Source organism: Seriola lalandi, unplaced genomic scaffold (assembly GCF_002814215.2).
Source record: "Seriola lalandi dorsalis isolate HSWRI2012SDOR001 ecotype SW California unplaced genomic scaffold, Sedor1 jcf7180002054767, whole genome shotgun sequence".
Classification (NCBI taxonomy): domain Eukaryota; kingdom Metazoa; phylum Chordata; class Actinopteri; order Carangiformes; family Carangidae; genus Seriola; species Seriola lalandi.
Window position 1 is genome coordinate 2,274,201 of NW_019525320.1, and position 24,474 is coordinate 2,298,674.

At 39.4% G+C, this 24,474-nt stretch overlaps 1 protein-coding gene across 4 annotated transcripts; it reads left to right on the plus strand.

Moving 5' to 3' along the window:
- The first annotated feature begins 345 nt into the window (after positions 1-345).
- On the plus strand, positions 346-21,183 carry mybpha (myosin binding protein Ha). Of its 4 annotated transcripts, XM_023425198.2 has the most exons (14): positions 346-642; positions 2,471-2,515; positions 3,410-3,475; positions 4,327-4,461; positions 4,905-5,072; positions 9,195-9,283; positions 9,375-9,570; positions 9,997-10,136; positions 11,102-11,261; positions 12,935-13,071; positions 17,076-17,262; positions 17,850-17,912; positions 20,682-20,724; positions 20,828-21,183. In XM_023425198.2, exons 1-12 carry the CDS (start codon positions 387-389, stop codon positions 17,888-17,890), a joined length of 1,620 nt encoding a protein of 539 aa, XP_023280966.1. In that variant the 5' UTR covers positions 346-386; the 3' UTR covers positions 17,891-17,912; positions 20,682-20,724; positions 20,828-21,183. The 4 variants fall into 4 exon arrangements, with proteins under 4 accessions (XP_023280966.1, XP_023280970.1, XP_023280967.1 ...); XM_023425202.2 differs by lacking the exon at positions 3,410-3,475; XM_023425199.2 differs by lacking the exon at positions 2,471-2,515.
- The last annotated feature ends 3,291 nt before the right edge of the window (positions 21,184-24,474 follow it).

The window sequence follows — 24,474 nt, forward strand, 5'->3', positions numbered from 1 at the left end:
TACCTGTCTTTGTTTTGTGCGTTCATTATGTTATCCACCGGAGGGCGCCACTATCACTGTTCTGACCATGTATTAGACTGTGTGATGATTTTAAAAGTATAGGAATAGTACTGGAATAACATAGGATTTAGCTTTATCTTTAGATTTATTTGTTTGTAAATGTGACAAAAAGAAATGTTATAGAGGTAATGACAAGTCAGGATATTCCTGTCTGTGTAGGGTATGGGTCCTAATAGAGATAAGGATGTGACTGAAGTGGGGAGGGGGGCATCAAAGTAAGGGAATGGGTGGAGTTGCGCACTACCCCACCATCCCTCACCCCATATATATATATCCTAAGACCCTCCAGACTCCTTCATCCAGAGGACTAGCCGTCTGTCAGCGCGATGCCAGGAAAACCTGCGCCCATCAAGAAGTCCCCGGCCAAGAAGGCTGCCGTGAAGGCACCTGAGCCCTCCCCCGCCCCAGAGCCCTCCCCAGCTCCGGCAGAGGCTCCACCTGCGGAAACACCTGCAGAGCCTGCACCTGTGGAAAGTGCTCCCGCTGATGCACCGGCCGAGGTGGCGGCTCCCCCTGCCGAGGGAGAGGCAGCCCCCGCCGCCCCAGCTGAGGGCACCCCCGCTGCTGAAGGAAGCGCCCCAGGTGCTGTACCATGGAGATAAAGTCACCTTAACAATCGCGTAAATCCACCTAAACGTGAATGGAGTGGAAGCTTTACTCATCTCAAATAGATAAGTAACAAGCACGGAGCAATAAATCAGGGACCGCTGCGTCTGTGACTAGAATTTGGAAGCAGAGAAGTAACTACTCTCTCTGCAGTTTAGTTGGTACAACTAGCTGACACTAATGCAGTCTAGTCCTGCAGTAAATCCTCTCTCCATAATGAAAGGGGGATTTACTGCAGTTTTATCAGAGAGGTTATGATATTCAGTTTTTATTGAAACTATTTTAGAGAGGTGCTGAGTCAACTTCATGGTCATTTTGGAGGTTCTAGTTTGTGATGCTGTTGAACTGTATTGTGATACCGACGTGCATCTGTATTATTTCATCGAAATAACAGAAACACTTCTCTGTATGATACCACACACTCTAACAGCACCACACATTACAGCCTCCACAATGACCATAAAGTTGAATCAACACCTCTCTAAAACAGCTTCAATAAAAACTGAACATTATAACCTTCATGAAGGGAGGATTTATTACAGGACTGTTGTATAAGACTGTATTAGTTTTAGATAATTGTGCCTAATAAACTTGCAACTGATAGTATATGAGCGTTATCAGAGAAAAATATTTGTTACAAGTGTCCCTTTTAACATTAGCTGCACTTCCTATTTTCTTTATGTGCGTGTATGTGATCAGCAGTAACATTATCCTGCATTTGCAGATACAATGGCTCCTACAATTTCAAACCTTTTTTTATCTTAATTTTAAAGTAGCGGACCAGAGTATAAAAAACATTCAATTTTTGCAGCATGATTGTGTGCTATGTCCGAATAGTGATGCTACAGTAATAACTTCACCTACTAATTTTTTTCCAGAAACTGATAAAGTAGGTGAGTGCAGCTGACCAGTGTACAAACACACTGTGATGCCAACAATCTCTAACCCTTGCTCCTGTTCTTAGTCACTGCACATGCATCACAGGAGACACAAACCACATCTCCAAGTCAAACCTTTTTGACTTTCTGAAACTTTTCCTCCAAAATGTGGTGATATTGTCAGATGTCTTTCAACCTGAGGTTTAGTATAGTGAAGTATGATAACACTACAGAGCTGCACCTCTGGTCCATGACGCTGGTTATCAGTGGTTGTGCTGTTGGTGTTCCTTGGGAAGTGTTGCCAGATTGGACTGACAAAGAGTAGCTGAGTCAGAACCCGCAACTTGCCCAAAAGTAACCCAGTTTTTAATTTTCATTGAGGAAAGAGTTGTTGGTCAATCCAAGTTTTCTGTTTTATCAGTAGAATTAGGCAAACTTGAGACAATAGCTACAGTAACGATACATTTGAATTATTAGTAATATGATCAAATAAAAGTCTGTCAAGGTCCCCATCAATCTCAGTCATGCTGCTTGGATCAGAAGGGGCTGAGCTATTGAAATATAACTTTTCATCTGTGGAAACACTACATTTTGTACATTGTACAGAAAATAGCCCAAATCATCACACCCTGCCCAAAACACTTTCTACACAGTAGCAAGATCTGGTGGAACATTTTTCTTATTCAGGATGTCTCCTTCATTAGCTGCAAATATAGTTCTAACATCCAGCTGCTAGTTGTAAATCACAGTATCATTAATGCTTTGATTTATTAACCTTTAATCTTTCACAATAAATGATCCATTTTAGAAGTCCGGAGTGCTGCAGGAACAGTTCCTTGGTGGCAAAGTACATAAATGGTGGCTGTAGTAGAGCGACTGGTTTTGTTTTTGCCTGCTAACCTCGACATGTAACCTCCTAACTTCAGCTGAGGCCACAGAGGGAGGAGCTGATTCGACAACTCCTGCTGAGGGTAAACACACACCACAGGCAGTCCACGCAAACAAGCTGTAATGCATGATGTGTGTTTGTGTGTGTGTGTGTGTGTGTGTGTGTGTGTGTGTGTGTGTGTGTGTGTGTGTGTGTGTGTTTGTTTGTGTCCCACTGTGCACTACACATGCTGTGTACGTTTCCTGCACACGGTCCGTTATGTGTATAGGTATTTCTGTCCGTGAACTTCGTCCTTTGTAAGGTTTCTTCTTTGAGCTCTGTGTCTTTTTAACCAGCCAAAGAGAGGCTGGTTCTCTGTGTGGACATGTAATCTTCTTCCGCTGTGTGCAGATCTCTTACATCACACTCTAAAATGTGTTCAGGAATCTGTTTTTGGGTCATAAATCCGCCTGTTCTTGTCACTGTGAATACAGAAAGCTTTGTCCGCACCGCCACGTCTCACTGGAATATATCTTGATCAAATCAGCTTGAAACCGATTCATTTCCTGCATGAGTAATGTCATCATGTGAGCCACTAATTGTCTTCCCTAATGGCATTTTAACACAAGCTGCTGCTCCTGCTGCAGATGCTCCCGCAGACAGTGAACATAAACCACCACACGGACAACAACATTACTGCTCAGCCATAACATACACTGCAAACACTGCTGACTTTATTTGAAATATCATCAATCAAGTTCCACGCACCATTCCTCTGCCCAGCTGTGAGGATGACTGGATTCTTAACAAACTTTCAACCTCCTGGTATCTTTCCACAGTGATTGGCATGCCATAGCACTTCCATGTTTGATTATTATTTTGAAATGGTTACAGCTTGAAGTCTCACTATGGAAAAGATGCTCTGGGAATTTATCAGGTCCTAGTTGCTGGCGTTTGTTTCTAAAATAACTTTAACCTCTTGCTTGTTTAATGCTAGCTGCTCCAGCAGAAGCTGTCGTAGTTGAAGAGCTACCCAAGGCCCCCACGCCCCCACCTCCCGCAGGTAACGCCAACATTTACGCTTTGCTGTTAGCTTGGTTCTGCTTTGAACACCCAGTCAAGGTCAATGTGAAATGTTACGACAGGGACAAATAGAAAAATCTGTTCTAAAATGAGATGCCCGCCATCTGAAGCAAATGAAAACTAGTGAGAGTTTGTAAAGAATATCATGTACCTAAACACCATGGTTGACAGAATGATACCAGTTTTACACACATATTGAATGATAACAGGTTAGGGCAACTAACGACTAGAATGTCAGAAAATTGTGGAAAAATACCCATTATGATTTCCACAGCCCAAGCTTATGCTTCAAATGTCTTGTTTTATATGACCAACAGCCCAAAGCCCAAAGATGTTCTGTTACGATCATGTTTAACAAAAGAAAAGCATCAAATTTTCACTTTTGAGAAGCTTGAAGCAGCAAATATTTGACATTTCCTGCTTTAAAATGGACTAAAATCCATATAGTTTTAAAAGTTTAACCCGTTTGGCTATTTGTTTCACTTGGTTTTCAAGCAAAAATGCCAAAAGATTCTTTTGTTCCAGCTTCTCATGCTGAGAGATTTGCTGCGTTTCTTTCCCTTATGTGACAATTACCTGAACGATATTGGGCGTTGGACATTTGGTTGGACAAAACAAATGTTACCCTGGTCGTTTGGAAATTTTGATGAATATTTAATTGTTTTAAAAATGATTTATCAATTAATCGACAATAATCGTGGCAGCCCTGCAGGTAACCATTGAAACTATCAGGGTAATTATTCCATTTTGTGTTTTCAGTGTCATTTCAGCTCATCTTTCTCTTGTCCACCTCAACCATTATTCAGTCTGCTGTGTTTTAACCCCTTCCAGTCCCCACCAGTGCTCCTCTGGACGTATCCGTGGATGATGTGAACGACTGCAGCCTCACCATTAAGTGGAAGACACCAGAGACCATCGGCGACTCCGGCCTGGACGGATACACCATCGAGTACTGCAAGGATGGAAGTAAGTCTGTGTATGTGTGTGTACAATGTGTATATGAGGCTGCAAGGCCTGCACCTGTCTCCTGAGTGTCAGAGGGCAGATAGACTCATAGCCGGGTCCAGGCCGTATACGGCAGGCAGCATTTCACCGGCTGTCACTGTATCTCCTGACACCACTTTTAGAAGCACTCGTTTGCTCAGATGACAGCATGCCGTCTGAGATTTCATCATGTTGGCCGAAGGGTACTTCTTATGGACAGGTTGTTTGTAAACTTGTGTCGACAGGTGATAAACCACTTAACACACCCCATTAAGGGATGTTTTACCTTTTGATAAATGAAAAAACTATAAAATCTAAAAAAAAAAAATCTAAAATCACGACATCTGTGCTTACCTTTATGCACAACCAAAGTGAAAACTGTAGTGAAAGCTACATACTAACACCAAACATGGGTTTCTCTGCAGCAACAGACTGGGTTGTTGGTAACGTGGAGCTGACCCCAGCAAACCGCTACAGCATCAAGAATCTGACAGCAGGTGACCTGCTGCATGTTCGCGTGGTGGCTGTAAACCCTGGTGGCCGCAGTGAGCCTGGTACACTCGCTGAGCCTGTGCCGATCCGCGAGATTGGTGGTGAGTGGTCAGCCAGTCATTTCTCAAACTGTGCAACACACCAGTATCTGCTTAAAAGGAAAATTCAACTGCAACAAAATGCAGATAAGAGTCGAAAGCTGATGCTTTCTGAGATGCAAATATTTGAGTTTGTGTAAACCTTTACAACTATACACTAGGATATTATCATTATTATTATTATTATTATTATTATTATTATTATTATTATTATTATTTAAAGAAACAACCAAAGGAGTAACAGCTATGTCTTGAGTGGTAGAATGGGAATATCTATCCTCTATCTGTGGAGCAGTACTTTAGTGTGACTGTGTCCATAAGTGTGCAAAATGTCCGAAAATCGTGTCAGATTTCTCGACAATCTCTGTACAGATTTGCCTTCAATTGATAGTTGTGGTTTTCCCCGGGGTAAGGAAGACAACTTGTAAGATTGTATGTCTCCAACCTCTTTATCAGGAGCTCTCTGATCGTTGTAACTTATGACCTATCCTTAAAATACTCATGTTGCAACCAGGGAGGCAGAGGTGGTGTTACCCGCCGGGGCCTCAGATGGACTGCACAGATGCATGCACATAAATCTCACAGGTGCTGACACGTGCTTTCATCAGCTGTAAATCATGCTTTCAGTTGTGTGTACACACATCTTCAGCAGTTACTCCAGCTTTGGCATCAATAAAAAAGGTCATGTACACAAATTTTCAACTTGATTTTTAAATTAATAGCCACAGTCTTTGGACTTGTATCTCTTGGTTTTCTAGAAGAGAAAGCTAAAATAATGAATCATAATAAAGTGTATTCATTTAGTGCTTATCAAAATCAACAATTACAACATACTTTATAAAAAAAATTTGACCAAATATCAGGAACAAATTGAGGGAAAAGACTAATAAAATACTAATCTGTATCTATTTATATTTATACACTAATATACATATGAATATAGAGAAGACGCTGTTGCTATCTTTGTTTTGGCACTGTAGGTTTGACAGAAACATGAACCATCAAATGTATTTTGTATGCAACTTGAACATTACTGATAGTTGAAATGTTTAACTGCAGAACTGATTGCACTTAAAAAAGGACAGTAATTAACTGATGCAACCTATTTTAAGACGGACACATCCATAAAAACATGAGCAGAGAAAAATACTGGATCCAGGCCAAGGTAAACACTCAGCAAACACACAGTTACTCGAATGTATCCATTATATAACATGTTCTTGGCATCTGCGTTTTCATATCAGTTAAATCTTCTGATAGCTCGTGGCATTTCCACCAGCCTCAGCTGTACTGTGTTTAGTGCTAATTAGCAACTGTTAGCATGCTGAACTAAGATGGTTAACATGGTAAACATTATATCTGCTAAACATCAGCATATTAGCACTATCATTGTGAGTGTGCGGACGTTAGCATTTAGCTCAAAGCACAGCTGTGTCTAAGAACAGCCTCACAGAGCTGCTAGCATGACTGAGTCTCTGTCTTGTTAACGCTTCAGTCTCAAATATTTTTGGCATAACCACTGCATTTGTGTACAAATACCAAAATGATATGTTTTATAATACCCTATAAAACCTAAAAAAGAAACCCTTTTAGAAAAGTAGACCTCTTCTTCTCACGTTAGATGTTGTCCAAACACAAGCAGCTGTACAAGATGGGCAAAAATTTGAATTTAAGCCAAGAAATATCTTATCAAACAATAACAGTGAACAACAACAACAAATCTGGCCAGGCATTTAATGTCAGCTTTCAGTTCCAATAAGCACTGAGTAATAGCCAGCCCTACTCTAATATGAATGAATTTTTTCCCATGTGGCTGATGCCTTGTTTTTAGAAACTGTCAGAATTGGACACTTTGCTCATTTTGACACTTTGCTTAATGTAAACTAATGTATTCCCTAATTTAGCTGTCACTTGCGCTTTACTACTGTCTGTAGTAAAAGCTAAAAATGCCCCCGAAATACACACACAGCCTCACTGTCGGCCCCATCTTTGTTTGTTGAAACCAAACTTGGATTTCCACCAGCGCTCACACTGAGTCACATTGACGTGGTGTAGACCGGAGCTGACATACCCCAGTTATCGACTTTCAGAAGTGAGGCTTGCTGTCTCTGAGCATATTTCCTGATGTGGGTTCAAACCGCTGCGAACAAACAGGAAACTCAAGTGGAGAAATGTGGTCATGCAACCAGAACTGCTGGTCAACTGGGGTGAGCGAAACATGAGCCTAATTGATGGATTCTGGGCGGCTTGTTGGGGGGTAAATTCAGCTGTGTGTCAGTCACACGCTGTCCGGACCAGACATCCATCTGCATGTACGAGCTTCTGATAAAGACACGCTGTCCTACATATGCTGAAAGCCCCCAACAAAGACACTTTATCCAGAGACAAAGACAGATTACAGATTGTTTGCAGGACAGCTTGCTGGCTGCTGGATGCTGTAATGCCTGCAGAACTTCTGGGCATTGCTGGGAAGTGTGCTCATTAGTGGGGATTAGTGTTTGAGCCAAATCTGGAGGCAGACCTGATCTTCATGTGGAATGATAGTTCCAGGAGCCGGATCCCAGCCTGTGCAGCAGTGTTAGGGTGACAAATGTTAAGACAGGGTGGACGAGATATTTCTGGGCGAGAAACCAAGTGAGATGGAGAGCAACAGAGGGAAGAAAGTGTGACAGTGTGATAGGTACAGTTGATGGGCAGTGAGATAAGAGGACATTTGGAGTGGATGAGGAGAAACAGAGGCTGCAGCGGGGTTAGAGAGGTGATGGAGGGCAGCAGCCTGGCGGTTTTATGTATCTGTAATACCAGAGAGCTTTTCAGACATTTGCTGCTTATGCAGAAACATGCAAGGGATGCTGTTGCTGATACTTAGCACCCGGCCTGAACGAAACCATCCAGCATAGCGACTGGTCTCACGAAGTCCCATCCACGATACAGTTTCATCCATATGATTTTAGTTATTTCACCTAAAACACACCAGCAATCATCGTAATTGATTTAAGTGTCCGCAGTTTTTCAGACTGTAAATCATCCTCTCCGAATGTGACGTTGGGCCACTCCAGTCAGCTGAAAGTGACGACATCTTCCTGCTGCTTCTTTGTGCATGACATGAGGGAACACGTGGGGGGGGGGGGATCTCGTCACCGAAGCTATTTTAGTAGCTGCTGGATGAGGAGGGGTCTTCCTCTTTTGCTTCTCTCTGCCCAGATACTGTGCTTTTCCTCACACACGCAGACACAGAAATATTCTGCCCAGCTAGATTTCCTGTGTCGTTTTTTGTTTATGACTTGTCATATTCGTCAATAAAAGTGGGCCGTGAATTTATTTTGACTTTTAAGTGCGAAATATGATGTTGTTTTGTGACTGAATTTCAGATGTTGGTTTTATCACAGAAAGGTCTAATCACATGAATAACATTTTTTTTTTTTTGCACCTTGTTTCTTTAATTCTGTTCTTTATGTGTATGTCTTTGTGTAGGTATAATGAAGTATCACTATTAATAAAATTTAATCTTAGAAACATATTAGGGCTGCAACTAATAATTATTTTTCATTATTTATAAATTATTCTTTAAAATTTACAACAAATATCCAAAACCCAAAGATTTTCAATCTGTTATTTAAAAAAAAGTAGCAAATCTTCACATTTTCAAAGCTGAAACCAGAAAATATTTGGAATTCTTGCTTTAAAATGAATAACAATGCCAATTAATTTTATTTATTAATGTTATTATTCTTTTAAAAGACTGAGCAATCTCATACCATCAACTTTACTGGAAAAACTATTAAAAATTGATTTTATTTTTGTGATAACTTGTGTGGATTAATTATAGCTCCTTCAGCCATGAAGCTTTGCCTCGCTGTGGCCGGACCTATTTAAGTCTTGTTGACCTGACCTGTCCTTTTGAACCAACATGACCCCACTGGGAAGTGTACTTGACATAATTTCTTCTCTGTACACTGAAAGCTGGTAATGTAAGCTAACGCTGTCAATTAGGTGATTGGTTCAGTAGTCCAGGGTATGTTGTTTGTTCAAAATTTTACCAGCAACTGGCCACAGATCAGTTAATCAGAGTAGAGAACATGTGGTGGATGATGAACATGCTTGACTTGAATTTTTATTTCTCAGCACGTCCTAAGATCCGCATGCCCCGGCATCTCAGATCCCGTTACGTCAGGCAGGTTGGAGAGCAGATCAACCTGGTCATCCCCTTCCTTGTAAGCCAGCACAAACGCACATTTCATCCTAAATATTCCATAAGTAACTTCTGGCACAGAAGACTTGTTGTGTCTCGACCTTTCTCCTCAGGGGAAGCCCAAACCTGTGGTGTCCTGGCTGAAGGACGGTCAGCCTACGGATGCAAAGAGGGTCAACATCAGGAACAGTGACAAGGACAGCATCCTATTTATCCGCACATCTCAGAGGGAGGACTCTGGTGTTTACGAGATAACTGTTAAAGTGGACAGCTTTGAAGACAAAGCCACCATCACCATTCAGATTGTGGGTGAGTTGCACATGGCGTGTGTCATTTGCACACAACATAAACAAGCTTGCGCACATGCACTCATGGAAACAGGTGTGCGCGCAACATGTGTCAATGTCTGGCTTATTTCAGACCTCCCTAATGAATCTGTGCAGCTCACGGTGCAGCTGACCTGTTAGTTTTGAGACTTGTGACTTCCTCCAACAGAAATTTCAAAGCACCATTCAACATACATCACACCTTTAACAACGATGCTCTTTGACCCTGTGTGTGAGTCTGCTGTCAGCTGCTGCTGTTAAATGTGTAGCCGCACATTAGAGGCATTGTCAAACTGATACATAAATCACTTTTGATCTAACGTGGTTGGGAGCAGACACACTCTGAGGAACTCACTGGTTAGAATTTGAATCTTTTATGTTATAGTTGACAGTGATGTTGTCTCCTCAGAGCTGCCCGGTCCTCCTGCCACTGTGAAGCTGGTGGACAGTTGGGGCTTCAACGCTGCTCTTGAATGGACTGCTCCCAAGGACAGTGGCAACACAGATATCACTGGATACACCGTTCAGAAGGCCGACAGAAAGACTGGGGTACGGCAGACATTCAAATGCACATTCTTGCACCAGACCCACAATGTTGTCAGACTGTGTGAGTTTGCAGATATAAGCTGGATTTATAGCTGGAGTCCCGAGTAGATTTTTATTTATAGTTTAGATTCTGATTACCACAACACTAGATGATGATGAATGTTATTTACTACACACTGGGGCTAAAGAGATACTATGTAGACGCTGCAAGACCTGTGACTATCCAGCTGCTGCTTGTGTTTTCACCTACATGTTTGTGATGCCAGCATGGAAGATGTTTTCTGAATTTGCAGTGTGTTTGTGTATTTGCATGCGTTTTCCAAAGTTGCAGTGCTTTGAGCTCTCAGGGCCACCGTAATTTACATATTACACAGCCTTTTTAGGTATACATAGTATTTAAACAAAATCAAATAAAATGATCAGAGGGTTTGGAGTAGATTGCAATGTCTCATTTATTTGTGGTTTTTACTTGGCAGTCTATAAAAATTATAATACATTTTTAAAGTTGTCTTACTGCTCCCAGGTGGCATTGAAAATATTCAACAAAACAACCACAAGAGGCTTTAGTTCAGCAAAGGACGTGTCGTTATGCATGGTGTTGTAGGGAGAATTAACCAAAACAGGCATCCTAATCATTACAAGCTCATATGGATGTAGGGACTCCTCAGCAGATGCCTGAAATGGATGGACAGAAAGAGAGAGGAGAAAAAGTGGGAATGATGGTTTAAAGAAAAGAGAAGGAGTCAGGGTGCAAGGTGCAAAGAGAAAGTGGAAATTGTTGGAGACAGTGAAAAGAAAAACAAGAGAAGGGGTCAAGAGAGTGGACTGGGTAAAGGTAGATCACAGTAGCTGTAAAAATGAAAGTGTAACTGAAGATATCAGGTTAATGATAGGTTGATTGATAGCTCACTGGTAATAAAATTAATATATCAATAATATTCCTGTGTCTGCTGCGTCTCCACCTGCAGGAATGGTTCACAGTGCTGGAGCACTACCACAGGTTAACAGCCACCGTCTCAGACCTCATCATGGGCAACTCGTACGCCTTCAGGGTGTTCTCTGTGAACCAAGTGGGCATGAGTGAGAAGAGTGCTGTCACCAAGGAGGTGGCCACCATCCAGAAGACAGGTGACCTTCTTGATACATACTGTACTTTAATTCTTCTGTGGTCAGTTTGTTTATATGAGCAAGAGTTTTAGTGGCAGGGCTGCAGTACAAGTGGGTACTTTACACTTTAATGAGCCGCAGTAAGTCTTTGAGAGTCGTGTGTGAGTGTGTGTGTGTTTAAAGAGAAGACCTGAGGAGTGGAAATGGTTTTGGCACTGCTTTAATTATAAGTGTGTAGCTCTCTTGGCCAGTGCTCAGCTGCTACCGAAATAGACTTAAAGAGGCTCCGACAACATTAAGACAGCTGTGAGAGCAAATGTTGCTCTTGTGTGTGCGTCTGTGTGTGCGTGTGCGTGTGCGTGTGTGTGTGTGTGTGTGTGTGTGTGTGTGTGTGTGTGTGTGTTCTTGGATGTGTTTATATTCACCTGTGCCTGCCACCCTGTAAGAAATGTAATTTAGTGACGTAGGTCAGTACGCTAAATCTCTGTGGTTTGTGTTTGAATGAGGGAATGCCTGTGCATACATGTGTGTTTTCCATCTTATCATTGGATGTTTTTCTTTTCTCTCTTTAAAGATCTGAAAGGTGGTGACAATCTTTTTCCTGTCAGTAGTACTTGGTCATTCTATTGGGGCATTGATCACGAAAATGATGCCAAGTAGCAACAAGACACAACACTGATTTGATTATATTCAATTTGCCTATTTTTTTTGCCATGATTTCAGCCATATTGGCCCTCGAGGCCACCATGTAACCCCATGGATAATTGACTATTTTCCTTCAAATGAAAACAAAGGTCTACTGTAGGATGTCCTGCACATTACTCCTGCAAGTTCATTACATGCCAAGCTGTCTATGGGTCATCAGCCCCCTGGAAATATGAACCATAAGCTTTTAGTTTCACCAGGGCTTAATCCTCTGTTCTTTGTTAAGCAATCCTACACAAGCGTGAGGTTGAAATGTTGAACTCTGCAGAGATAGGAGGCCAAGTATTTTTGGCCAGTGTAATTTTTACACAAATATTAATGTATTTTAAGGGAAAGTAAGAGCAGTGACATGATGAATGAATTACCATCTTGTTGTGATAAGAAATAATCCAATAGTGCACAGAAGAGTTAGACACAGATAACACACACTAACAAAAATACAAGAATTGTATACATATTGATTTTTAAAAACTTAAAAGAAGAAATAACATATCCTTCCTCTTACAAAAGTTGAATTCATAAGCAGTGAGACACACAGTTTTTCAGTTCAGTACACTAAGGAGTTTTGCTGCTTCTGTCTTTGTCTCATACGACCAGTAGCTTATAGCTTTACTGCAGTATTGTTGCATTTGTTAACTGTAGAGCTAAAAGCAAAACAGTATTGTTTCATTTAGCAGTACTGTCACTTGTAGCTGCTCTTCAGCAAAAGTTACATAATCATTAGCCTTCACAAGTTAGCCTCTAGCGGCCACCCAGTACTCCTATATGTCACATTACTGCAGCTGCTTCACTCTAAAAGCTCTCCAGTGCTGTCAATAATTATTGTCTCGTAAATACAAACCAAAGGATCATTTCGATTGTTTTCAAATGAAGAACAATTTGTATAAGTTATCACTTTAAAAAAAAAAAAAGGTATTTAAACAATTTTACAAGCAACCCCCAGATGTAGATGGAAAGCCAGATCTTCAGCTTGCTTCATGTGTTCTCAGGTATTGTCTACAAGCCTCCAGAGTACCCGGAGCACGACTTCAGCGAGGCACCAAAGTTCACCACAGCACTCAGTGACCGTGCTGCAACTGTGGGATACACCACCAAGCTGCTGTGTTCTGTTCGTGGATCCCCCAAGGTCAGACACACACTCATATACTGATACTCATATGTCTATGTGCCACTACAGTTTGAGTACAGGCCCATGGATCAGTACAGCGTTTCATGCAGGGTAAAACATCTTAAAATGTATTCAATTTCTCCACCAAAGGGCTTATATTATCTAATTTAAAGACATTTTAAAGAAAATAATTTGCAGATTATACCATTATTAAAATAACAGTTAATTGAATCCCTACTCCTTCGTCCATAGTACATCTTATCAGTGTATCTTGTCTAGGATCACTGTGGTGTTCCTGTTATGTGTCACTGATAGCTGATGCCAGCTGTTGAGTGGTTACTATTTTTACACCTGATTGTTGGCGCACATACTCACAGTAACGAGATCCTTGGGAAACATCTGTTGATTATATGGAGAAATGAAGGATATGTCCTGTTGAGATTTTAGGTATTTCTCATATTATATGAAGTTTGAGTCTTGTTTTGCTGATTCGACATCTATTATACTGGATTCAAACCATTTGTTTTCACTAGAGAGAGTGAATGATATACTGCTTCAAATGAGGTATTAATATCACTGCTATTAAGATCCACTGTATTAAATGGGGCAGGGCTTGCACCGGAATGTCTATGTGAAATTTCAGTATGTCTCTTACTGTTCTTGGCGGCCACTGCTCTGGTTAAACATATCTTTACAGTTGTCTGGATGACGCAGACGGCTTAGGTGGCCAGCCGTGATGGACATGCATTTGATTATGCGTCCTAGCTGTCCTTGGCTTGTCATCAAGTACAGCAGCGGTTGGACAGTGTGCACACTCCAGGGTAGTTGAGACAAATCAAAGAGGAACTGGTGCTGGCTCGGATTGCACTCAATTTGGGATTGATGGGTAAAGGATTGGGATGGCTCATTGGTAGTTGTTTCAAACACAGCTGAGAAGGTCCTAAAAAAAAAAGATGGCATGTTATTTTTTTTTTTTTAATATTGTATGGTGTCTGGTGCACCTCAGTGGTTCACCTGGCAGAGTGCATACTATTAAAGTTTAGTCCTTACCACAGCAGTCCGGGTTCATTTCCGACCCACGGCCCTTTGCTGCTTAATCTAGTTAATTCAATGTCAACAATCAGAGACTCAACTGTACACAGTACATAATTACATAAAATAAACAACAAAGACTGAATTGGTCTTGCCATGCACGCTTTTACTCTCTCTGCTTGTAACTACTGTAAATGAGATAATTTCACACATATGTGGGCTGTAAGTGTGTTACAGCGTGTTTATTGAGCCACTTTCTCTTCGCTGGCTCAGACTACAGAGTCCACTGACAACTGCTGAGGAGGTCCAGCAGAGAGGCATGTAGTGTGATAAGTTGCTTTGCTGCCTCTGATAAAGAGCTGTCACATATAGAGGCAGAGAGTGTGCTGGAAAAGATAAGAGGTAAAAACAAAGAAGAGACAGTGATAAGAGGTATAGCTGACTGTCCTCTCGTGACTGAGTGAAACAGAAGGTACTATTTTTGCCACCTATCCAGGCTGCAGCTCTGTTATCAGTGTGACCGATTATCCCTGTAGCATCCACACTCATGGATGTCCAAACACAGAAACATGATGGGACAGAGGAAGATAAATAATAAGAGCAGCAGAGACAAGTGGCAGGATGTACTTTTCTTTGTTTAGCTTGTTATCTCAATGTCAATTAAACAAAACTTGCCACAGTGAGAAATGCGAGGCCCTCCTAATAGATGATGGGGTTTAACTTTAAAATGTAATACAAGCTAAACTGAGCTGAAGTGCAATTTAAAATTAAACTAGAATACTGCCTTGTGGTCGTCGCCACTCAGACTAGTTTCAGATAACATTCCTTAACATTCCCTGTTTATCCAGAATCATATAAAATATTAACCATTTGTGTGAAATTTTTGTCATAATTGCTGTGTGAAGTCTTGAGGTTATGGCTGACAAGGTCACACTGACCGTGATCTTTGACCTTTGACCACCAAAATCTAATCAGTTTGTCTTTCAGTCCCAGTGGACATTTGTGCCAAATGTGAATGGATTTCCTTGAAGAGTTCTAGAGATATTGCGTTCACAAGGCCAAAATCATGTTTTGAGAGGTCACCACGACCTTAACCTTTGACCACCAAAATCTAATCAGTTTGTCCTTGAGTCCAGGTGAATGCCTACCAAATGTGGAGAAGTTCTGTCAAGGCGTTACTGAGATATCGTGTCCATAAGAATGAGACAGATGTATGGACAAACCAATATGCTGTCGCCAGGACAGAGATCATCCTCTGGTCACCATGAATATCTGTACAAAATGTCCTGGTGATGCATCTAATAGTTGTTGAGCCACACTGCTTGCATGTCTAGAAAGTTTCACACATCAAAATTCTCCCCTTTTCCCCTTACTGACAGTTTTTTGAATTATCAAGCATCTGCAGACTAATTGCTGACTCCATCTGATGCACTGATCCAAACTATGATCTCATGTGATCATATGAAACCTGCAGGTCTACCCAGATGACCACACAAGCAGGTGTTGGTTTGCAACAGCATCATCAACATGAGCAGCAGCATCTCCTCCGCTGCCAAAGGCTCAAATATACAGTACTTGGTCGACAGCCTTGGATGAAAACATATCCCCCAATTTATCATGCTCCACCTCCTCCATCAGCAGGGGTAATGATGACTGAGAGGAGGATGGAATTCATTTTCACTTTACCATGTTTGTCCAGTTTTGTTTAACTTTCAAATCAAATCCCTCTCGATGTTGCATCCTGACGCTACACTTTCGTACTTGGGTAAAAAACTGCAAAAAAATCAGAAAATATCAAAGCCATTCGATTGAACCCTCATGAATTCACTTTTAATGACATTTCTACATAAGTTAGTTCCAATCATAATAACCTGTGGATCTCAGGAATCATTGGACAGCTGTTATCTCACCACAGACTAACCTACATACCCATACAAATATTTGGCCTTATTTATCTTCTAAACTAATACGTCAGTTCCCTGACTACTTAAAATAGAAGAAACATCTATTTTGAAAAGTTGTCGTAAGCAGAACTAAATATGTTTTTGACATCAGCGAGGAAGAGTGGAAGACGCAGCACTGAGATGCATCAGCTGAGGTGTAATTCAATAACCAGAATCACCTTGCAAGAAGTTAGACCATGAGGAAATCCATGCAGGGAGAGTGTCACTGAAACCCAGAGCAGTACATATCTGAGGTCAGGAAAAGGTTTATGTTACTCCCGTTCTACCCAACTGTCACACTCAGGACAGACTGTCTGATCTCCCAGGGAGACTCAAGTTGACAATAAAGTAAATGTCCAGTCTGCTCAGGTGTTTGTGTAAAAACACATGTAAACCTGTCAACTAAAAATCTCTGTACTACAGGAATTTCTTGAGTGGGAATGGAAGTGAGCACATTGACTAATATGGATATCTAATGCAATACAGGAAAGACTGAAAGCCACTGTGGACATGGTAAATAGAAGAAACAAGCTAAGATATAGTGGCAAAAAGTATATGTTTTTGTGGAAACATTTAATTTAAATCTGTATTATAGAGCTTTAAAACAGAAAAAGGATTTTTTTTTAATATAATTCACATTTGATACGGTAATAAAATTGATATGATATTAAAATGTTATTTAATGGGCATCCATCAAGTAGATGATGAGATAAGACTGGATAAGTGAAAACTGCTGCTGATGGCACCAGTGAAAAGTCAGGAGATCACCAGCGTCAACAGGATTTTCTGGCCACCATGACTGTCTGTACAAAGTTTCATGGTCGTCCATCCAGGAGTTGTTGAGATATTTAAGTCTGGACCAAAGAGGTGGGCCAACTGGCAGTGCCACCATCATGACATCATGCCAGCACATTTGATGCTACAGTTTCAAAACATCAGCCTGAGCTGAGAAGAAATGTGGGATTTTTGTGCACTATAATAAAACAGGGAATGTATCTATGAGGTACAGACACGTTTGTTAGTGACTGTCTCCTCTCTTCCTCTCAGCCAAAGATCGAGTGGCTGAAAAATCAGATGATCATCGGCGACGACCCCAAGTTCCGTCAGATCTCCAACCAGGGCATTTGCTCCCTCGAGATCCGTAAGCCCTGCAGCTTCGACGGTGGTGTGTACACCTGCAGAGCCAAGAACGCCCAGGGAGAAGCCACTGTCTCCTGCAAGCTGGAGGTCAAACGTATGTATCTCCAAAGTTACAAGTTAAAGCTGACAAAATTCTGTGTCCACAAATCCCATGAAATCACCAAAACAGTAGTAAATTGTGCTTTTGTTGGGTGCTATTCTCAGTTCTGGATTTGGTGCACTAGTGAGTATTTACAGCAGGTTATCGGTGTATGATTAACAGAAAATAAACTGCAGTGCCCCCTTTCATGGTAATGAAGGAACATCTCAATCTGTACAACATTGACTCATTTATATGACAACTATGGAGGTCAGTTTGCACAGAAAAATAAGTTATATCAGACTGTGAATACACAGACAACACTTGTAAGAAAGATAAACTCTTTCTTGCTTTTGGTCTTTTCATGGGATTTGTAAAGAAAAGCAGGGATAATATCACCAGACCTTTCCTTTAATCTAAATGTTTGAATTTGAAGAACCTGCTATTTGTCCCACTTCCGTGACCCCAGACTTTCATAAAACTGTGTGACTGTTATAATATACCAGTATGTAAACCCATTTAAAAACATCATCAATCTAATTATAGAAAATTAACTAAATTTAGTTAATTGTAACTAAATAACTATATTTCTCTCCCAACAGAGGTTTACAATCCTGAGACTGACAAGGGGAAGGGCAAATAAACTAGCATCTAAATGCCCAGAGGTAAGGAACAAACACAAAGAAATACGCATTCAGATTACAATGTTCAGTCGTCTACTGTTTTAAACACGTCACTTGTGGGAGCATATTTCCTCAAAATTGTCCTTAAATCACATCTTACTACCATCACTATGACAACACCCAGCTCATTATTGCTTTTACATATAAACCCAGTGTAGGAGGTAGCGATGCAGTTCGCTGTGGCGGGCTGATAATGCTCCCGTGTCTGCTGACCCGCCATGAATTGCAGTGTTCTTAAACCCATAGCATTGAATTAAAACCAGTAACGGCTCATGTACGTGTTGCACATTACAAGCTCTGCTTTTGGATGTGGTAATGTGGCAAAGATTAATGTCAGTCAAATAGAAATTCCAAATTTCATGTTTTTACAGCTTTCATGTTTGTATTTGTACCCTCACTATGAGGCAGCCGCATTCGTGTTTTGGTATTGGCACTTGCATTTAAGCTTTTTAAATGCTTGAGGGGTGTAGCCTTTCAAGGAGTGCCAGGGGGCTTTGCTCACAGTGTCATTTGTACTGCTGACAAGAGAAGCCCCATTTAATTATTGTTAAAAAAAAAAGCATGAGGTGCTGAGAGAGACGGTGGAAAGATGAAACAAAGGGGGAAAAATGGGGGGAGAAGAGCAAGATATTTGAGCCGAGAAGAATGAGGAAACAGATGACAACTAGAACATGTTGGTAAAGAGATGCACCGGATAGTTGAAGATTGTAAACGATTATGGATATTGTTAATGGTTTTATCTAACTGTAAGAGGCATACCACTCGTTCTTTTTGCAGCACTGTGAAACACTATCACTTTCTATGCCTGCTGTACATGGAGAACATGTGAGCAAGAGGCCAATTACATTAAATATTTTTAGAAGTCCCTCATTTATCCTATGATCTCGACTAGAGCCTGTTTGGACCTAGACTACGTTGAAATGCATATAAATTAAGGCAAGAAATTAATTTATTCATTAATTGTGTTTTCTCTACTTGTGCAGGAAGTTTGGTCATTTTTTTTAACTGCTGTTCAGTTAAATTATTAACCATTTAGTTTATGAAGTGAAAGCCGTGGTTTGTTGTTTAAATTTGACAAAATCTTGCAATTATTTTGTATCCAATGATGCATAGCCACACATCATTCTGTCACTTATTGCATGCACATATCATTTTAAAAACATGACCAGGTCATCATCATGTGTCTCCAGCCAGAATCTCGCTATTGTAACTATATTATTCTTGAATCATGCACTGGAAAAATTAAAGACAAAACGTTGCTGTTCACCTGGACATTTCAGAAATTAGACAACTGCAAAAAGTGGGAAATAATCAGATTTTTAAATGATACAACTACATCAGCAAATCCCATGAAAACACAAAAACCAAAAGATGTAAATCTTTGAAAACAGGTCATCAGCATGTACTTTTACTTTGGAGTTTAAAAAAAGGTTTAAAAAAAAAAAAAAAGTACCTGCAACAGCTGGGCACTGTAGTTTTTAGCAAATGTTACTCAAACAAAAGTAAATAATGCACTTGTTGGGGACTATTTTCAGATGTAGATTCGGTATACTAATACAGCAGCAGGATGGAGTACATGGGATTAATTCACAATAGCGCCACAGTGTTTTTAAAAGCTTTTAAACAGTAATGGTGTTTTATGACACAGAGCAATTGGCTGTATCAGGCTTTGGCTACACAGGCAATATTTTCAGTATTATATTTTTAGACAAAAAAATGTTTACTTAAATTTTGACTTTTATTCTAAAGTGCATCTAAATACAGACCTGCTGATACCGCACACCCAGATGTTGTCCACATCTAGTTGACATCATTTACAGATCACACCTGGCATCAGAATTCATCTCAGAGTGACCACCTGTGATCAAATGTTGCCCTCCAGCACACATTTGCTTTTGTCTTTGGAAAAATATGACCACTGCCAAAGCGGAAACACTTTTTGCGCTCAGGTGTACATTCAGATGGAGATTTAGTGTCACTTTGATACTTCACCTTGAACATAGTCTCACTCCATGTCTTACTTGTTTGACGTGAGCAAATAAACTGGATGCAGTTGCTATGCAACATGCACACTACAAAGTTGACCTTCAGTATGGTCAGGGACACATGTGTGTTCACACTATACTGCAAATGGGGTCACATGCCTTCCTGACCGCCCCCCAGTGTAGCTCGAGTGATCAGATCTTAATGCATCCTGGATGTATTTGGATGCGTTCACACCTGTATTTACAGCTGTCCACTTGATCAGATTACCAAAGGAGCAAGTTTTATGTCAAGTGCAAACTGTGCCCTATAGATGATGTGATCATGCTTGCAAGTCAGTACAGGGTGTCGGTGGTCCCATAAGGCACAGCCATACATGGGAGGGCCCCTCAAGGGGAAAACGAGGGATTAGACAGGGAGGGCCTTTGGGTGGGGGCTAGGGGTGATGTCAGCACGGCACTCCACAGCTTCTAAAAATGACTCCAGATGATCTGACACACAGCCAAACTCTTCAATTACCATGAGTCAACAGGCCGAGTGGAGCGCTGTGAGAAGTAGGGAGAATGGGCTAAGGGGACAAAAACCGAGCCATTTAATCCTCGGTGGAAAATACACAGCGGATCTCTCACACGTACACAACGTCAAGCAAATCCACAGCCCTGCACACACACTCACGCAGTTTGTCCCAGCACATTCCTGGCTGAAGTGATTATTAACACCTCGTGACCCCATTTAACCCTCTTATTGCTTTAATTATCTTTCCACCAGTGCCTTTTAAGGACCAGCAGAAGTCCAGGTCTTATGTTTTAAGGTGAGTTCATATGTGTGTGTTTGTTTCTATATGTACGTGTGCGTTAGCGTTCATATAATAAATCCCTCTAAGCTCCTCTATATGTATCTCTTATCTTGTCCAGAGTGTTTGAGGAGGTGAAAGAAGTTATGGCTGGCTGTGCAGCAGTGTGTACATAATGAAGAAAGGGACAGAACATACCAACATATCGAGTTCTACCAACACATCCCGACTCACCCACTCCCTCCAGTATGCAGGGAGGACCCACACCACCCCACCCATCCCAGTTAGCCAAATGTTGCATGTTGTTTTAGTTGGTGACATGGATGTAAGGTTATATTTACCATGTTTTTTTTTCTGCCTGTGTCCTTTTGCTGTTTGTCATAGTATATACATGTACTTCTAAATAAAACAGTGAATCCTTAGACATGCTATTGCAATGCCTGTATGGATGTCTAAATAAAAATGTATTTTATTATATATTATGTGGATTTCTACATATATTTCAAAATAAGTAAATGCTTCACATTGTTTTAGGCTTGATAAAATGTTGAGGTTTATAGGATTTTGACGACCTAAAATGCATTTGAAGCACTGTAATTTTATGGTGAAACAGACCTGCTATCTTTCAAAGGGTGACATGGTGGTATTGTGAGTAAAGGATTGGTTTGTGGAATCCAACTATGCAGACAGGTTTGGATATACGTATCTGCTGAGGTTTTGAGATAGCTATCTCATTCACTCATACATTCTAACGAGTCAGTTTCTATTTATATAGCACCAAATCATATTGGATGTTTTCTCAAGGCTCTTTTCATATAGAGCAAGTCTACACCATACTCTAATATTAATTACAGACAACCTACAATTCCCACAATAAGTAAGAACTTGGCAACAATAGCATGGAAAAACTTCCATGCAGAAACCCAAGCAGAACCAAGCTTACGGTGAGCGGCCATCTGCCTCAACCTGTGGGGTTGAGAGATAGAGAGGGAGACTGCCTGGATACTCATGTGCTTGATGGAGCAAAACCAGTTAGAGCAATGCAGGGATTTTCAAAAGCAGTGCCGGCCCGAACCTTTACGAGGCCCTAAGCAGAATCTGATTAGACCAAGCGGGGACCCTGCCACGCCTCTAAAACAAAGATTGGCTTTTTTAATGCTGACAAACAAATGGTTTATTAAAATAAAATCTGAATTTACATTAAGAAATGCCCATATACAAAGGTAACATATGTACATGTTTTGAATCTCCATATATGAAATATATTTACATTTAGAAAAATTATATGAATATACAGTATGGCCTATATATGTTAAAATGACATTAAATTGGAACAATATCATACATTGAAATATGTCTGGCTAATATATATATATATATATATATAAAATAGTATTGTAAGGCATGACAGTCATTAGATAGTATGGCGTAAAATGTCATAAATACGCCATAGTATAGTAAGGCAAAAAATAGCACTAAATTGTCATAGTAAAGTAAGGCAAAAATATCATGAAAAAGTCATAGAATAGTATGGCATAAAATGTCAAAAAATCATTATAGTATATTAAGGCATAAAAGGTCATAAAAAGGTCATAGTATGGTAAGGAATAAAAGGACACAGTACAATAAGACTTGAAAATGCTCAAAAAACGTCATAGTATAGTATGGCATAAAATGTCAAAAAATCATTATCGTATATTAAAGCATAAAAGGTCATAAAAAGGTCATTGTATGGTAAGGAATAAAAGGACACAGTATAATAAAACTTGAAAATGCCAAAAAAATGTGATAGTATAGTATTGCATAAAAATGATAAAAAACGTCATAGTATAGTATGGCATAAAATGTCAAAAAAATATCAGAGTTTTAAGGCATAAAAGGTCATAAAAAGGTCATAGTATGGTGAGGAATAAATCAACATAGTGTAGTAAGGCTTAGAAATGTCAAAGAAACTGCATAGTATAGAATGGCATAAAACGTCAAAAAAAAAAAAAGTTAATTAAGGCATAAAAGGTGATATAAATTTCATAATATGGTAAGGAATAAAATGACATAGCATAGTAAGGCATACAAATGTAAATAAACATCATAGTATAGTATGGCATAAAAATGTGAAAAAACCTCATACTATAGTATGGCATAAAATGTCACAAAACGTCATAGTATAGTATGGCATAAAATGTCAAAAAATCATTATAGTATATTAAAGCATAAAAGGTCATAAAAAGGTCATTGTATGGTAAGGAATAAAAGGACACAGTATAATAAACCTTGAAAATGCCAAAAAAATGTCATAGTATAGTATTGCATAAAAATGATAAAAAACGTCATAGTATAGTATGGCATAAAATGTCAAAAAAATATCATAGAGTTTTAAGGCATAAAAGATCATAAAAAGGTCATAGTATGGTGAGGAATCAATCAACATAGTGTAGTAAGGCTTACAAATGTCAAAGAAACTGCATAGTATAGAATGGCATAAAACGTCAAAAAAAAAAAAGTTAATTAAGGCATAAAAGGTGATATAAATGTCATAATATGGTAAGGAATAAAATGACATAGCATAGTAAGGCATACAAATGTAAATAAACATCATAGTATAGTATGGCATAAAAATGTGAAAAAACGACATAGTATAGTATGTCATAAAAATGTGAAAAAATGTCATAGTATAGTATGGCATAAAATGTCAAAAAATCATTATAGTATATTAAAGCATAAAAGGTCATAAAAAGGTCATTGTATGGTAAGGAATAAAAGGACATAGTGTAGTAAGGCTTAAAAATGTCAAAAAACGACATAGTATAGTATGTCATAAAAATTTGAAAAAACGTCATAGTATAGTATGGCATAAAATGTCAAAAAATCATTATAGTATATTAAGGCATAAAAGGTCATAAAAGGGTCATAGTATGGTGAGGAATAAATCAACATAGTGTAGTAAGGCTTAAAAACGTCACAAAACAGCATAGTATAGTATGGCATAAAACGTCAAAAAAATAAAAAGAGTTAATTAAGGCACAAAAAGATGATATAAATGTCATAATATGGTAAGGAATAAAACGACATAGCATAGTAAGGCATACAAATGTAAATAAACGTCATAGTATAGTATGGCATAAAATGTCAAAATACGTCATAGGTCATACGTCATAGTATGGCATAATATGTCAAAAAATCATTATAGTATATTAAGGCATAAAAGGTCATAAAAAGGTCATAGTATGGTAAGGAATAAAAGGACACAGTATAATAAGACTTGAAAATGCTCAAAAAATGTCATAGTATATTATTTCATAAAAATGTCAAAAAACGTCATAGTATAGTATGGCATAAAATGTCAAAAAAATTTCATGGAGTATTAAGGCATAAAAACGTCATAAAAAGGTCATAGTATGGTGAGGAATAAATCAACATAGTGTAGTAAGGCTTAAAAACGTCAAAAAACAGCATAGTATAGTATGGCATAAAACGTCAAAAAAATAAAAAGAGTTAATTAAGGCATAAAAAGGTGATATAAATGTCATAATATGGTAAGGAATAAAACGACATAGCATAGTAAGGCATACAAATGTAAATAAACGTCATAGTATAGTATGGCATAAATTGTCAAAAAAATATCATAGTATAGTAAGGCATAAAATGTCATAATATAATAAGGAATAAAAAGTCATAAAAACGTCATAGTATAGTAAGGCATAAAAAGTCATAATATAATAAGGCATAAAAAGTCATAAATAGTAAGGCATGAAAAGTCATGAAAACGTC